This window comes from Micropterus salmoides, unplaced genomic scaffold (assembly GCF_014851395.1).
Source record: "Micropterus salmoides isolate LMB-PRFRI ecotype aquatic unplaced genomic scaffold, ASM1485139v1 Ms_hic_scaffold_22, whole genome shotgun sequence".
Lineage (NCBI taxonomy): Eukaryota > Metazoa > Chordata > Actinopteri > Centrarchiformes > Centrarchidae > Micropterus > Micropterus salmoides.
In genome coordinates this window covers 22900789-22918669 of record NW_024041373.1, presented here as the reverse complement: position 1 = coordinate 22918669, position 17881 = coordinate 22900789, and the positions used below count along the sequence as shown (strand labels likewise).

The 17881-nt window shown below is 40.4% G+C and overlaps 1 protein-coding gene and 1 long non-coding RNA gene across 3 annotated transcripts in view; one reads left to right on the top strand and one right to left on the bottom strand.

Moving 5' to 3' along the window:
* Positions 1 to 269: 269 nt before the first annotated feature.
* LOC119917177 lies at positions 270 to 5620 on the bottom strand. Its single transcript, XR_005447233.1, has 3 exons — positions 5490 to 5620; positions 2057 to 2167; positions 270 to 1410 (listed from the first exon to the last, which is right to left on the bottom strand). It is a non-coding gene; the product is annotated as an uncharacterized LOC119917177 (long non-coding RNA).
* bcl2l11 (BCL2 like 11) overlaps positions 3053 to 17881 on the top strand; it is a 28961-nt gene continuing 14132 nt past the window's right edge. Inside the window, exons 1-3 of one of the 2 annotated variants that reach the window (XM_038737324.1) lie at positions 3053 to 3412; positions 5758 to 6191; positions 13036 to 13154. In XM_038737324.1, the coding sequence (XP_038593252.1) occupies positions 3396 to 3412; positions 5758 to 6191; positions 13036 to 13154 (570 nt within the window). In that variant the 5' untranslated portion in view covers positions 3053 to 3395. Of the gene's footprint in view, positions 3413 to 4029; positions 4763 to 5757; positions 6192 to 13035; positions 13155 to 17881 lie in introns of those variants that run through there. The other variant, XM_038737323.1, reaches the window with a different exon arrangement.

Here is a 17881-nt window from a genome sequence, read left to right as displayed (position 1 = left end):
TTGTTTGGTGCTTTGAGCTAAATGCTATCATGCTATGACAATGCTAACATGCTGATGACAATCAAGTGTAATGTTCACCATGTTACTTTAGCTTGTCAGCATGCTGACATTTGTCAATAAGCCCTCAACACGACGTACAGGTGAGGCAGAGGGGAATGTCACAAATTGAAAACCACAAATGTCAGCTAGATGAAAAGTCAGGAAGTCACCAAAGTTATGAGCATACATTGTCTGGACACTGTGGATTTCATGGCAATTCATCCAATAGTTGTTGAGATATTTCGCACAAAGTGGTGGACCCACCAACACTGGCATCCTTAGAGCCATGCTGGTTAAAAAATTAACGCTCTAAGTTTGATATGTGTCATATAATTTATTTCCAATTGACCTTCTTTTCAACATCTATTATGACCAGTACTGGCGACCTGTCCAAGGTGTACCCCGCCTTGCACCCGATGTCTGCTGGGATTGGCTCCAGCCCCCCCGCGACCCTGTATGCAGGATAAGCGGTTGACGATGGATGGATGGATGGATGGATGGATGACCTTCTTTTCAACATCTATTATGACCAGTACTGGCGACCTGTCCAAGGTGTACCCCGCCTTTCGCCCGATGTCTGCTGGGATTGGCTCCAGCCCCCCCGCGACCCTGTATGCAGGATAAGCGGTTGACGATGGATGGATGGATGGATGGATGGATGGATGGATGACCTTCTTTTCAACATCTATTATGACCAGTACTGGCGACCTGTCCAGGGTGTACCCCGCCTTGCGCCCGATGTCTGCTGGGATTGGCTCCAGCCCCCGCAACCCTGTATGCAGGATAAGCGGTGGACGGTGGATGGATGGATGGATGGATTATGACCAGAAAGAAGGTTTAGATATTTCCCACTGTATTTTGTGGGGAAGTGAAGCAATTAATGCATCCTGCCGTTAGTAATCCTTATTAAAGCCTTACTGTAGCTATAAGTACTCACTAGTATTACTCACTTTGTACTCATGTTCGGCCCACTACATTGACCGTCCAGAGAAATCTTCTTCTCTGGACGGTCAGTATCATCAACACTATCATCATCACACTAAACAGAGCTCCAAACTCCCTGATGTACAGAAAGGAAAATATACAAACAGAAAAACAGAAGCAGCAATAGAAAACACAAGTAAATAGTATCCATATTTACAGCCATTCACACACATTTTCCCACACTCAGGGATTGATTGGTATTGATCACATGTAAATGATATTGATTGTCTCACCCTTTTGTCTGTCTGTCTATCAATGTGTGTGTGTGTGTGTGTGCTTTTGTGCATATGTGTGTGGGGGTGTAGGTCGGATCTTCCTGCTGTTTCCAGTCTCTCTGCCCGGCCACACCCACCCGGCCTCGCCTCAACATTACAGAGCCAGCGCTACCTGCAAGATGTCAGACTGGTTTGAATACATCTTATAAGTGGAATATTGTTTCATTAACAAAACTTGCCTTTGATTAAGCAGAAAAACAATTCCTATACAAATGTATAGTCAGTTCTTACATTATATTGTCAAGGAAGGAAGTAGAACTTGAGAGATGATTTGTTGTTATGTCTGAGAATATTAATTTACACCAAGCCCTGAGACTATACTAGCCACTTACAGGCTGTAATATATATATTTAACATAATGCAATCGATTGTGACACCAAAGAAATTATGCAACTCTCTGCTGAGAACTGATGACTGAGAACTGACTTGTGGCAAGTCGGTGCTTGATGTTTGTTTCAGTTAATTTAGGTATAAGACCTATTTATTATTTGTTTGTTTATTTGAATTGTAAGAATTTGACAACAGGGGCAATGATTTCTTTGTTCACTTGTCACAAGAAAACACAAGAATGGACTGACCTGTGTAGCATTCACTCTGTGCTTCACTGGCCGCTCAGCAGCGTAAGTTCAAGTTAAAGTTTTAACCAGAACAAAGTGTCCAGTCATATGATTATAACGGACACTTGCCAGCCAATAGTAAATGTGGATAATAGTTCATAATAACACACACACACACACACACATATAGGGACTACATACCTCACACGCAGTGCAAAACTAAGAAGTGAGATCAGTGTTTTTAACCAGAGCACAATCCAAAGTGGAAATATATTGTTCACTGAATGTCCTCCATTTTTCTGAAACGCGAATCTGTCAACAGAAACATAAATATGGCATCAGTAAAGCCCTTAGGATGATTCATAACTTCAATAGTAGCTTATACTGGGTTCTGCTTTCATGCCAGCAGTCATACTACAAGTGTAGGCGTCAGTTTCGTCCAAATTGTGAATGTGTCGAATTTAAAAACACATTCAGTTTTCTTAGATTATGCAAAAGGAGGAACACTGGTAAAAAAGGGAATTTACATGTTAGTATTTAATTTTATGATGGAGTTAGTTTTGTTGGGTTTTGTGTGATTTTGACAAATCAGTTTGTCATTTTAAACACATTTAATACTATTATTGGTGGATTTGTCTAATCTTTTTAGTGCAAATTAATGCACTTATCAATTTTGTCCCAACAGGAAATAACAAGACATGGGTCAACTTTTACGTTGCTACCAGAGGTCATGACTGTAGGTGACCATAGGTCTTGGCCTGCGTCATTAAACCCTCTGAGCATTACAGAATCAAGATAAAAGGATTTATCAAAAACTGTATTACACTCAAAAATCAAGTTCATTTATTCACTTTGAGACAATTTCGAGTAGCAAACACTTTATACTGTCACTTCTCCAGTGCTCAATATCTGTCTGGAAGCAGTTGTAGTATGAAACTGAAACACAGCTATAGACAGAGGGAAAGTAGCAGATACATTCACCGTGAGAGGCAGTAATTGCATTTTTTATTAAATGTTTTTGTAGTTGTTATCGTTATTTGTGTTTCTGTCACGTGTTTTCTTTGGGTTTTCTTTTTTCTTTGTATTAAATGCCTGCGAAAGACAGGGGGAGACAGAGAAAGGAGAAAGAGAAATAGATCCCACCCACTGAGAGGGGGTGGTGTTTTGGAGGAGGATCATATAATAACACAACGCAGGCAGAGCAGAGTAGTGTCAGAGAGGAAGGGAAGAGAAAGAAAGCTCTGTGCAGACAGTAGCCTGTTTCTGGCTGGAGTTTGTTTACCTCCTCTGGTGCAGTTTCTACTCGGAAGAGGCGGATTATTCAACCATTCCTCCCGGGGAAACTTCAGCAACAACTCTGGGATTAATGTCGCTTTTGGCTTGACTTTTTTTATTTTTTACTTTTAGAAGTTTTTCTCACTTTGAACCTCTGGATCCTACATGGTCTTGCATTGAAACTATTTAGATATATTTATATTACAACCAACTTCTCTTATCGTGTTTTTTCCCACGGATCCAGCTGTGATGTCCTGCGACTGACATGCAACTTCCGTCCAGGTGAGTTGGGAGAGAGGAGGCAGATGTGTGTGTGTGTGTGTGTTGTGTTTTTTTAAACAATTAGGCTACATTACAAAATTCCAGTTTCCCTCTATGCCGACCGGCATGTCAGCTGTCACGCTGCAAACAGCCGCAGCTATAGCTCCTTAATATTTAATAGCAGTGTTTTTAAAATACAGAAAATAAATAATAGCTTTGCTTTTGCATTGTAATTCTTTCTCTTATTGTGAAATATCATTGTAATCTTCCCAAGAGCGTTTATCATGTGTAAAAAGTGACTAAAACCAAGTTTTGTTGACTCCAGTTAGTTTAAAGTGACATTTCCTACTTTATGGAGGTTTCCTTTGTTAGCCTATATCGAGAAGGCTTTAGGAATAGGAATCTGTTAGTTTTGCAGTGAACCTCTGACTTGCCGGTGTGCTTAGTGCTTTTATTAACTATTAGTGTATTACACTAAGTGTAAACGACATTCCACCCGGGATAACGGCTGTATGTCGCTTTGTCTTCAGGATGCTGAGGATTAACTGCATATTATTTGCTGAATAGTGTGTGTGCAGTTTTATGTAGGCATAACTATAGGCCTACATATTTCTAAATACTGCCAAGACTTATGCGACCATATTCTGTTTTCCTTCTAAGAGAAGAGCTGATTTATGTTCATAAATGAGAGATTGTCTACTTTGCTATTATCGAGGTCACTGAGGTCTGCCGCCTCCTAATTTACCACTCCATGCCATGTAACGAATTGGCATGAAATATTTAAGATGTTCAGGAAACACCGCATCCTGTGGGAGGCGCACACGCACTGGGGTTTTAAGAAGATAGAAAGCACAATCCAAGAGGCACATGTGACAGCTGCTCAGTTATTTTAATATCTTTGTGTTAATAGTAAAGTGAAACCTTATCTTGTGTTCTGAAATGTCAGTTTTGTTCTGGTGAGACTAGATCTTTCTGTCGTCGCACACGGAGTCACAAAACTACTGAAAAACTAATACAGTGACGTTGCAGACGTGCTGCTGATTTCGTTAAACATTTTGTATCGTGGCACCTGATCAAATGCCTTGTTTGATAGTTTTCTGGTACCGGCGTGGCGTGTTTTCTGTTCTTCCCTCCGTCTGCTTTTCCCTCTCGGCGAGGTGGCCTCCTCTACTCTTTGGTGCCATTTTGCTACGTGCTGCCTGACACGCTTAATATCTCTCATCGTAACGCTCGGATCCGCACGGAAACCTACTGGGAACGGACACCTACATTTTCAAGAGGCTGGAGGACAGACCAGTTACAGTGCGGTTGTAGTTGTTTCTCCGTGCGTAAAATGCGTAAAAATCCAAAGGATGACTATTTACTTCAAAGGTGCGTAATAGTGTGTATGTCGGTGCATGGAGACTTTCATATAAAAACCAGTTGGTTAAACTTTTAGGTCATTTTGACACAGAAGTAGGTCATTACCGCTGGGAATCCGTGGGCTTAGGAAGTTGTAGTATAGTCTGGACAAACAGGAAGCGTTGCATCAAAATGTAATTTTGATGAGTCCCTTTTTTTAGAATGCCATGAGTTTTGGTGATTAAAACTGAAAATGACGAAAGTGTGATAATTTTCTATGTCAGTGTTTTTTGTTTTTTTAAAGTGACTTTACAGATGTAAAATCTGGTTATTATTCCTTGATTCTGTAAGTCCCTCGTCAACTGTCTGTCAATCTTGATCAGATTTTTTTTAGTTAATTTACTCGAAAAGTGACATTTTCAGACAGACTCATGGTCCGTTGAGACAGATTTCTTTCAGGCTGTTTGTATCTGACGCAGTTAAAGTTACTCCAGCCGCGTCCTTTATCCCTGATTTTTTTCCCCAAGTCAAACAAAGATCTGCTGCAATCAGCAACTTCTGTCAAACAATGGAGACGCACCGGGCGGCCAGTTTGGGCAGGAAACCTGGGCGACCGCCTGACCGGGAACATATTCAGTGCACATAAACTAGCCAAACACTACACAACTCCAAACGCTTCTGTGGATATCAGCTGCAGTGGGACGTGAGCTAGAATTAGGTAACTTTTCATGAAAGACAAACCTAGGCTATTGATCACCTTACTGTTGGTACGTCCGCTTAAAAAAAAAGAAGAAAGTCGGTGCTCGTCGGCGCGCCATGTCCCCGCGGTTCTAAGTGAAATGAATCAGATTTAAATTACAGAAATCCCACAGTTCTAGGATAAACCTGAGGTCCAGTCCTGGCAGAGCAGTGTGCTGCTACATATCCTGCTGCAGCTCCACATGCTGCAGAGACCTGAGGCTGTAGGCTGTTTGGGCAGAGTGATGAAAGCCCAGGCTCACGGGTCCGCTCTGTTCATCCAACAGACCACCAAACCGGTCCGATGGCTCGACCGCAGTAACGGCGACACAGGGGAGCGGAGGAGATCCACCACCCGTCGGTGCCGCTGGAGCCTCAGCTCAAACCTCCCGTTCAGACAACTGCGGCGAGCGCAGCTTCGGCCACCCCGATCCCCCCGGAGGAGGAGAGCCGGACTCGCCGTACAGAACCACCCCCATCTCCCCTATCGACAGCCTAGGCGTGTTTCAGACCAGGTCTATTTTTCACCTCCCTCGCCGTGCCTCCAGTGGATATTTCTCCTGCGAAGGCGACTCGCTGCCGAGCTCCCCGCTCTCCCCGAGGCCATTGACGGCTGACATAGGCACGCAGACTCCAAGCCACACCAGCCAAATGGTTAAACACGCCCAAGAGCGCATGGCTGAGACGCACGGCAGAGGACCGGGGATGCACCAGCAGCACGGTGAGCATAACCGACGATTTATACAAGCAGGTGGAATATGTAAGAGTTTCTTATTTCAAAGTTCTTTGACAAGTGTTGGCGTGACCAATATAGCAGCGAATAAACTCACATGCAGGCCATTGATTATTTAACATTAATTTAAATATAACTCAGATACATTCTTATAAAGACAATAATTATACTAGCACTATCCATCAATGCAGTGTTTATATACTATACCAATAAGAAACTACCTTATTTGTCTTGCTGCTGCCGCTATAGACTAGGTGATAACACAAGACTTCCTGTCGATTACGTCTGATATCCTCAAAAATCAATTATGCTTTAAAAAAAACAATAATGATGATTTTAATCATGCCTGAAGTGATTTTCCTACTACTCATTAGTATCACCTAAAATCAGTTTAAGAAGGTGGTAAAAAGTAAGTGCAGGCATCTAAATACGTTGATGCACACCCTGATACTACATTCAAAAACACACAAGTGTTGTGTGTTAAGTTTCTTGCCTGAGTCAGCCAAGACAAGCAGCTCTGGCTGTTTTCACTGTGAAATTTAACTGCTGATGTGTGGGTGTATAACAAAATATGAAACCAGATATGAGCCCAGCACAAGCTCCCTGAAGCTTCCTTTATCAAAGATTTGGGGGTTTGGGCGGGTGGCGGTGTTGAATGTTAACAATGACAGTAAAAAAACACAACAAAAACATGCTCAGGATGTTTTTGTACTCCCCTTTCACTGGCTCTTACTTGAAAGAGTTTTTTCCACTACTGTCATATTTTGCATATATATTTTACATCAGTCATGTTTTCACATTCAGATTTATTGACTAATACCCAGCACACTTCATTCCATTGGCCCTCAAAGAATCCAAATCACATCAACATGACTGCCAAACCCATTTCTGCTGATTCCTATGTTTTCATTCCATCATAGTAGTACTACTCTTCCTGTTGAGTAACATTTACAGTCTTTGAGTGTGTAAACCCCACCCAAACTCCACCGGATGAAACACACACACCGTTGATCTAATAGGAAATTACAAATACAAATATTTGATAGGAATAAAAAAGTGTGGAATTCACTGGACTATGTTTTATAAGTGAAACCTTGACCAAAAACCATATCTTAACAGCAACAAGTGACATTCACATAATCCAAGTCCTAATCTTAAACTATCCCCTTCGATAAGTGATTATCTTCATCTTTACTTTCTGGTGTAAAGACATTTGGTCTCTTTGACTCAAACACATAATGCTGCTATTATTGTCACTTGCATTTCTTGTTTTTTCTGTGTTTGGCATCCCTCACTTTGTAAATAAATTTGAATTAGGAGTCTCAGCAGGCTAGACCTGCCGATGTTGGATTGCTCCCTTAGATTCACAATTTTCATGGATTCCTGGTGTCAGATTCACAGGAAGTGAAGGGCATTGACTTCTGGCTGAGCCAAACAAGCCCAAGGAGTGTGTGTGTGTGTGTGTGTGTGTGTGTGTGTGTGTGTGTGTGTGTGTGTGTGTGTGTGTGCCATCACAGTAAAGAGAATGATGCAGCAACCATTCAGTGAAACTAAGAGGGGATTAACCTGGTTCCTACATTACCAACAATGCAACGTGTCCATGACAGTTTATTTGAAAATGTAGGTGTGTTGTGCTAGTAGTGGCTAATGTAGCTGATAGCCTCAAGCAGAGATAATGGTGATGGCCACGGATATATAGTAAGCTCACTTCTTCTTTCAAACTCCACACCCCATATTTTTGTTTTCATTTTCAAACTCGTAGTCTTCAGCCCCAGCTGGCTCTGACTCAAGTGACCTCACTCGAGGCATTTATCAGGCCTTATGCTGCGTTCCAGGAAACTCGGAACTGGGAAATTTCCGACCTAGAAAAACTATCCTGGAACGCCACTTGAAGTCGGATTTCCTACTTGTGAATTTGGAGAAAAAAATATGTACCCCGACTTCACGAGTAGCAGCTGAATGATGTCATAAAACAATGTCAGCGCCCATGGAAACACACATTTTAAATGGTAAACCATAAACTAAAGGGTAACAAAAAGTATACTTATACGATCATATAGTAAAACCTGTTCTGCATGTACATTGATGTAGAAATATGTTAGGCCTATTAGGTAGCTGGCTACAGTAAAGACTCTCATAAAGTCATCTTCGCTACATAAAAGTTATTGTTAAAAATGCCAAAACATTAGGATGTGTAATCTACAACATTGACTGACTTGAGGGTTACCAACTGATGTAGCTAGAGTGGTAAACAGTTAACTAGTAACATATAGGCTACTTATGTCATTTGTTTGCATTTAAACTGCAATCTTTTCAATTAACACCTAAAGCACTGCTGAGGGTGCAACTGTGTCCACACTTTGTCATGGTCAGCCATGGTTTTCGTTCACTTTCGGCGTCATGCACCACCATGCACCTGGAACGCTTTGAGGTTGGAAGTCGGATATTTCAACTTGGAAATTTCCCAGTTCCAACCGGTCTGAAACGTGGCATTAACTCAGTCCGACTGGAGCCACAAAAGGCTTTATACCATTTTTTTTCACATCTGTAGTAGGACTCCCCAAAACCTGTAAACAGACTTTCATGTGTGCACCCGGCCCTTTTCCCCTTTAAGGAGTGTTGAAGATGAAGCAATGAAAGAGATGGAAGTATCAGTGGAAAAGTAAACACTGAAAGGAGTTGTCAGTTAAAGCGTAAGAGATAAAAGTCGGTTGACATGTAATAGGTAAAAGCAAGTCAGTTTAATAATATATTTGTCAACTTTTGGGTCTAGAATTAAAATGTAAAATCAAGTTCTAAGGAGCTTGTGTTGATGGAGCCACCAAAGTGTTTGTTGGACATTCGTCACTTCTCACAGCCTGGATCCTGTTTTTATTTTCTTATTTCTGCTGTTTATTTAGATACAAAAACAGAACATGGCACGCATGCTTTTAGCTATGATGCCGTCGGCTAAAGTTGCCTATCCTGTTGCTTGGTAACAAACAAAACTGTGGCATGAGACTGAGATATTTGGCTCAACAAAGAAAACAAAAACAACTAACACAGTCAATCCCCCCACAGTGTTGACAAATATATCCACTATTTAATGACATTGTTTTCTTGTCATGATAAGATTTTACTAATTTGTTTTTTTAGACTTTAGAAATTGAGCGTTTGTTTCAGGTACAGTAATTTTTTTTACAAGGATAGTGTTTTGGAAGGAAAAAAGTAATCTACAGAGGCTGAAATAAAATTTCCGTAAACCTCAGCATATTGTAAAACCCTTTTTATAATAGCAGTGATTAGCTTCACTGATTGCCTTGTGTCTCTTTTATTGTCTTTCACTTGAAGTCAGACAAACAAGAGACCAGTCAAAACAGACCAGCGCGTGTGTGTCATTCATTAAGTACAGCAATCAAAATAGGCCTCTGTGTGTGTGTGTGTGTAGCAGTCAAAATAGGCCTGCAGGTCTTTTGTAAGATGCAGACAGAAAATCTTTGCCTCTCTTTCAGTCCGCAGTCAGATAGGATGGATAGTATAGATAAAAACACACACACACACACTCATACAAAATATCATACATTGTCCTCAACACAAGAAAAGTCTCTTGTTATCAAGAATGCTGGCCTGATGGTGTGTTAGAGAGTGAGATAGAGTTAGTTTATCATCTTGTTGTTGTCAGTCCCTGACAGTGTGATTACAGCTGTCCTATCACAACACTTCCTCCTCCTGCAGCAGGAAGATCACACCTACGATCAGGTTTCTTCAGTCCCAGCCAGAGTGCAACAGTCCACTTTAATGCATTTTTGTCTTTGCGTGATTTATATTCACACGGTTTAATTATAACACAACCTCGGGGCTGGTTGCACAAAGATAGATTTTGCCTGAGGCTTCACCCTAACAAATAAACTTCAGACAGAAATCTAAATTAAACGGCGGCGCAAAGCTGGATAATAATTGACTCTCTTAAGTAGGAGAAATTCATTATTCTGGGTAAATAAAGACTCTTCATCTTAAGATTTGTATCTTCTGGATCAAGTTAACTGTTACATGGAAAATTTGGTGATCCTAGATGTGACTGTTGTCTCTAAATTACACTGAACAAAATTATAAACATAACACTTTTGTTTTTGCCCCCTTCATCATGAGATGAACTCAAAGATGTAAGACTTTCTCTATTTACACAAAAGGCCTATTTCTCTCAAATACTGTTCCCAAACGAAATTGCAGTCAGGTCAAGACCCCGATGAGGATGACGAGCATGCAGATGAGCTTCCCTGAGACAGTTCCTGACAGTTTGTGCAGAAATTCTTTGGTTATGCAAACCGATTGTTGCAGCAGCTGTCCGGGTGGCTGGTCTCAGACGATCTTAGAGGTGAAGGTGCTGGATATGGAGGTCTTGGGCTGGTGTGGTTACACGTGGTCTGTGGTTGTGAGGCCGGTTGGATGTATTGCCAAACTCTCTGAAACGTCTTTGGAGACGGCTTATGGTAGAGAAATAAACATTCAATTCATGGGCAACAGCTCTGGTAGACATTCCTGCAGTCAGCAGCATTGTGCTGTGTGATGGAACTGCACGTTTTTGAGTGGCCTTTTATTCTGGCCAGCCTAAGGCACACCTGTGCAATATCTATGTTGTCTGATCAGCATCTTGATATGCCACACCTGTGAGGTGGATGGATTATCTCGGCAAAGGAGAAGTGCTCACTAACGCAGTTTTTGACAGAATTGTGAACAATATTTGAGAGAAATAGTCCTTTTGTGTACATAGAGAAAGTCTTAGATCTTTGAGTTCAGCTTTTGATGAATGGGGGAAAAAATAAAAGGGTTGCGTTTATAATATTGTTCAGTGTAAATACCTTTTAATTGGTTGCCTTTCTGCATTAGCAACCCATAAACTGAACCATGTAAAGGACTTTCAGAGACTACAAGTAAACGTGTGGATCCTGAGTAAACATCTGAGAAATATGGTGTCCTATGTACATTAAAAGTCTAGCTGTCTAACAATGTAATAAATCCTTTATTTTACAAATCAAATGGGTGTTAAAGAGCTAATTTATATCAAAACTAGAGGTAGACCGATATATCAGGCCAAAATTAGTTAATCGCAGATATATTGTCATCTGTGTATGTCGGCTACAGTCCAGAAATGTCAAACTAGGTTTGAGGTGATTTAGAAACTGTCACCATTACATAGTTTGTTCACCAACGTCAAGTTGATTTGTCAACTGTAAAATGTCATGCTCAGTACGTATCTTATTCAAAATTCTTAGAAAAAACAAAATAAATGTGTCAAGATATGTCGTTTGTCATGTTTAGATTGTTATCAATTGAAGTTTAGCAAATCTTTTTACAACCAGCCCCAAAATGACACAACAGGTAACCTTGACGTCACATGACGGACTCATCTGAGCTCCTCTTCTGTGCTCATTCCAGTTCCAGAGACACTTTCAGCCATCTTTGTTCCATATTTTGGTGTCTCCAGTGTTCAAATGGCATGACTGTCACCTGACAGCATAATAAGCTCCAACCTGCTTTTACATACTAATTTCCCAACATGGGCATTTTCCAGTGCTCTAACACGCCACATGGTGTTTCGTGTAGTGACGGGTTACGCTGCTGTCGTTTCCCATCATAAACACTCGTGTGGATGTTGCTGGTTTAGTCAGCACCATGATGGATTGATTGCAGCACAGCTTCTTTGCTGTGTTGGTCTCTTCAATATTGGAGGATGTGAGAAATATTAAGTCTGGGTTTCATAACAGTGTTCATGAGTCATAATTGGAGATCGGTAAGAGGTCAGAGACTTTCATAGTCATATTGTAGTTCAGACTGAAAATATACAAGATTAACCACGAAAACAACCCGGTCAGCTGGTAAAGGGGTATTTCTCTACGCCTTTGTCATGATGCCAGTAAGACACACACACATTTAATAATGTGATTGTTTCTTTGAAAAGTCATTGTTTAAATGTTCTGGTATCTGTTTGTCTATCTAAGCTAAAAATTGACAACATCATATCCCTTAGTACACCTAAAAATATAGGGATGACTTTCTGTGGCTTTTGCTGTTTTTTCATCTCACCTACATGAATACTCTGCTTTACATCTCTTCTGTAGCTTTTAACATATCATTGTAAGCATGCATCTTTTATAACATCAATTAACTCAACTGGGTCAAAACTAAAGAAGTGTCCTCTCTGAAACTGTGAACCACGCACTCTCTGAATCATATGTGCTCGTCGGCTTGTTTCTTGTTTTGTCTGTTATTTCATTTCCTCAAAATGTTACTGCTGATTTTGCTGGTGATCCAGTAATGCATTTTTGTAACTGAAACCATTATGCTGCATTTATGTGTTGACAGGAGAGCAGGGCATGCACATCAAAACTCCAATGTGAAGGTTTGCATTTAACGGTTTTAAATGGTGTTTCCTGCTTTTCTGTCACGTCTTCACTGTGTGTCATAAGGATGAATCAATCAAGCTCACAGGAACTTACAACTGCAAGTCTTGTGATGCTCATCATTTCATTTGTGTACTGACTGGGCATTTGTTGCAGTGAGCCTGCCGCCGTCTGGGAACAGTAGATACAGTTCTGTAAATACATCCAGAGTGTAGTCCCGCTCTGGTTTCTGTTAATGTTACAAGTCATTGTTTAAATATCTTGGTACTGAACAATGTTTTTATGTGTTTAATCCCCAACTGCACATAAAGGAGCATACTCCTGTTTGACTACATTTTGTGCCTCACATAAATGAAGCATCACAGTACAATTAGTTCAACATGCATTTTAAACCTTTTAATCATTGCAAAAGCGTACCGTATTAGTAAATTCTGCATTCCTCTCTGTTTCAGGACACTCTCCCAGACCCTCTAGCTCACGGCCACGAAACGCAGCAAGGGATATGCAGACAGAGGCAATCGGGCGAGAACTCCAGCGTATAGGAGATGACTACAATCGTCTCCTACGAAGGGTTAGTGATCAAAGGCTCTTTGTGTGTGTGGAAAACAGGATTTGGGTATAGAGAGAGTTGATTGGCTGATAGAAGACGACTGTGGTTAGTTAACAGATTTTTTTTAAAACCCAATATAATTTTGTTGATTTTTTTTTTATTGCTTGGGTAAGTTATCTGTAAAGATTTAATACGTTGTTTTGATCAAATTTGTGAATTCGGGTCCCATCTAGATATGAATGTGTAAAGTCACTTTGTCTTCCTATCTAACATGATTCACTAATATCATTGTTTGCCAAAATGAACAATCTCTTCAGTAAGGAAAGAAATGCTTAAATGCCTCTGTGGGTGATCTGAAGGAGCCTGTGACCAGCTGGTTATTTCCATTGCGCTCAGGGTGAAAAACACTAAATGACTTTTGATCAGAAAATAACTAAGCAGACAGCCTGAAGCTGCAGAAAATCCAGATGCCACAGAAACCACTGCAGTTAAAAAAAAAACCAAACAAGAAAACAGCCATATGATACAAAAAAATAAAAACCTCAAGAGTGGAGGAGCAAAAGATGGACTTGTTGAGCAGTGGGGGGAAAAGCAGCCCCATTCTCCTCTACAAAGCCTTCAGCCAGTTTCCAGTAGTGGGAAAGAAACAACAGCAAAACATAGTGAAACAACTTGGGTGTTTAAATGTGGTGAGACCCAGAGAAGCTTATTGACTGCTCACATTATAAAAGCGGGGCTTATTTGCTTAGTTGATTATTTCTTGGCTGATGAGAACAGGAAGTTACTTAGAATATTAGATGTAATTGTCTATGGAAAGTAGTATTGTTATGTGGTGTTCTAGTTGAAAATAACTTTAAAGTTATATTTAATTAATTATACAGGTAATGCAAATTATTACCAGTCTCTATTTGCCGCAAAAAAAGATGGAGACACAGTGAAATACTATACTTAAAGGTTCCCTGTGGAGTTTTTGAACACTAGTAGTGCTATGAAGTCATGCTTTTATAGGTTTGTATGCAATATGATACACATGCCTGCCACTGCTTTCACAGTGTTGTGCTTATCGATAGGTGATAACATGCAAAGAAGCGTGGTAATGTGCTACCAAATGCAGAGAAGAAGAAGACCTTAAGCAAGCTAGCAAATATGGATGTAAACATGGAATGATTTTTTTTTTTTAAATTAAACAAAATTAGGTTTGTAGATTTAATAGAAGATGTGACAAGAGTGTTTTGAAAGATGAATGAGTAATCCAGCTCAGTTAATTAGGTCTGATTATGATATAAAATGACCGTTGTAGTAGTCTTCACTATTTCCTTACTGAAGAGATAATCACATTATTGCATGGAATATAAATCCTTTCAGTGGTGCAGTTTACCCATCAGTCAGTCAGGGTGTGTTGTCAAGTTGCGTAGCTGCAATAAGAGTTCATTTCCTCTTGGCTTGTGTTTCCTTGGCAACATTTCTGCATGTTGCATCATCACAGTTGTATCAAAGAGCTGACTGAAGATTTGGGAAGCCTGAGAGGAAGAGAGAAAAATAAATCAGAGCTGGTTTGAATTCACTTTAATCTCATCAGAGAAACAGATTAAAAAATGAAAAGTCGAGAACAGGCATGACAGGACTATAATATCCCAGTGAAAAGCTTAAAATGCTCCCTAGGTGTCAAAAGCTTAACAGCGATAAAGCTACAACTCTTGAGCCAAGTAGTTTGATTAGTCTGAAATGTTTTTTTCCCGCTGTGTTTAACCGTTTGGGTACTAATTGGTATCAAGCAGGAGGACAGTTAAAGCTTTCTGCCCTCTTGCTTCTGCATTTTCCCCACAAACACACAAGCTTCCTTGACCAAAAATGTTATGAACTTGTGGTTCCAGCAGTCATCGCGTTGCCCTCAAACCCATCATTAACAGAGCTATGATACTCATCCATCTTTCCGGTTTGGGATTTGATCAATCACTGCATTTACCTGACTTCTGGATGATCAAATATACTATCAATATGCTCCTTGAACATTTAATCAGACAGAAATGTGGGAAAATCAGGCACATACATTTGGGAAAATAAGGAGTTTAATATAATACTATAATAATTGCTTAACTGCTTTCTGCTGGATTGCCATTTGGTTTTGTAAGGATGTTATGTATTATTGTGGCCTTCTTGACCTTCCATGATTGTTCACATTTTCAGAGTCTTTTAAGGTCTTGAGTCTGGTCTTGCAGTTTGGTCGAAGATGGATAGGCACTGGTCGTTAAATGAATTTAACAGTGCATCTGGATTGAGAGTAGTTATAATGGACTTAAAAGGATGAATTAAAAGCATCACAGAAAGGTTACCTGTAAAGAGCCAGTATTGAGAATGTCAGAATGTGTTGTAGGGTATGGACTAGGAGTAGGGAGCTGTAGCTGTAACTTTAAAAACAACAGTTTTGTGGTCAGTTAAAGGCATATTCAACAAATTAGAACACTGGCACAGATTTAATGAGATTTAAAGAGTCTGTAAGATCCTAAAACATGAAAGGTTTGGGGATGGGAAGGACAACACACATGGATATTAAAATAATTAAGAATAAGAAATCTGTCATATATAGGTAGCAATGGAAAAAATTGGCTGCAGTATCAAATGAGTCCATTACATATATGAAAAATCCCACAACCTGGGACAAAGTATGTGCCAAGAGTCCTGCAAGGCTGGTTTGGCCCACACAGCTGTGACCTAAGCTGCAGAGGCAAACAGACAGAGGGTGGGAACGTGATGAGTCGAGGCTGCTCAACACTGAGTCACACTACCAGAAAGACAGAAAGAGAAAGATAATGTGCGTGTTTTAGTGGCAAGCTATTTGTGAACTTGGGCACAGAATTATCCAGAAAGTGTGTGAATGTGTTTGTATTGTGCTGTTGAACATTTAGGAGGCAGAGAAAAGAGGAACATGGAGGCTTGTTCCCTGTTCTCTTGCCAGGTGTTGGTGTTGCTGTGAACAAATGCACACACATGGTTACATATGATTTCGTAACACTAGCATTTGATGTTTTTCAGATTTTAAAATACTTAATAATCAGTATAAGAAGAAATAAGAGTTTTTTGTTGTCAAAACAAACATGATGAATAAGGCAGCAGAGCACTTGGACACCACCTCAGAGATCCAGGTTTGAATTCCCCATAGTGGTTAAACGCAGCTGTGTTAACTTGTTGGAAGTCTGTGAGGGAGTGTGTCCTTGTCTACTGACGTCCAACGTCTACTGGTGGCTTATGGTGCCTCCATGGAAGGGGTGGGATCTTGGGAGGACAGTGTGAATCTACACGTTTCACTTCCTCGCTGCTAGGTAAAAAGAAGCAGCTGGTTTAACCGGAGTTATCGGTTTTCTCCCTTATGTAACAGTGGCCAAGAACCACAGTACAAGAGAGTGAATCAGTCTGAATTGGGGAGAAGAAACATTAGGAATAAGGCATACAAGTTACAGGAATACCAGCTCTGGATGGTTGAGTTTAGTTAGTTTGCTTATCATCATTCCTGCTGTTGTCAAGTATGCACCCACTCTTGTCCTGTTATAGGAGAGTTTTATGTATACCTAAACTCTTAAATCCTTAAGACCCTCAAAGCTAAATATCTGATCCTGTAATGTCCCTAGAACACATTGGACCAACTCCTTGCACTTCACCATGTAGCAATCAAGTGTGGTGAACCCACAATTAAATGGTCTTGTGTCTCTTTTCAAACCACCATGGCAAAACTACAGGGGTCCCCCACCGCCATGCATTCAGATAAGACCACCACTCCAAGGCCTGAGTTGTGAGCTACACTAGAGTCACACTCTGAGCTTTTCTCACCAGTCATTGGAATCTTTGTGAGTCATCATGTCTGGTCTCTCACCTAAGACCACTTTGCCTTTAAGAGTGACTCTACCAGAAGCTTGGATCAAACCCAGACATGCTGGAGAGATTACATCTCCCAACTTGAACTTGAGAGTTGAAACATCTGAGAGAAACTTGAGAAGGTGTCTGAGCAAAAGAAAGTTTCTAAGAGGTTCTCAACAGTGCCATGAACTTCACACAGTCATTAAAACAAGTTAAGCAGGATAGGTGAATCATCATGAATCATGTCTTCATGAGCTTCTCAGGGTAAATTTGGGTGATTCAGGCACCTGGTGTGACTGCCTCCGGAGAAACTCCATCTGGAACCTAGAGCAGTGATTTCCAGCCTTTTTGACCTGTGACCCTTTAAAAACGAAGTGATGTCTTACTTGCGACCCCTTGCTTGCATATGTCTACCAGTTGTGACCAGTTCAGCCAAAGAGTAATTATTTTTCCTTCTTCTTCTCTATTAAAAAATAGATGTAAGGAAAAACAGATTTTAAAAAAACAACAAATTTATTTTTTTCATTTCATGGATTGGCATGAGATTCATGGCCCCCAGATAATGAAGCTTATTAACGTTGGTGATTCCCTGACTTTTCTTCATTCATGCTCCTTAACTTTCAATGTAGAGCCAGCAGTTGTGTTATTTGAGACTTTTGTTTATGACTTATTTCCTTCAATCTAATGACATCCTACTATCCCATTTAGAGTTATGTCACAACTTTTTGAGGGGTCCCAAGCTCCGGGTTGGGAATAGGTAATGTAGGACAGTTCTCAACGTCACGGACAGTCTTTCCATCATCAAATAAGTCCAGCTGGACAGAGTTGCAAATGTAAAAGCCAAATTAATAATTATTTCACTAAATAGCTAAACAATGAAGAACTTGATGATATTG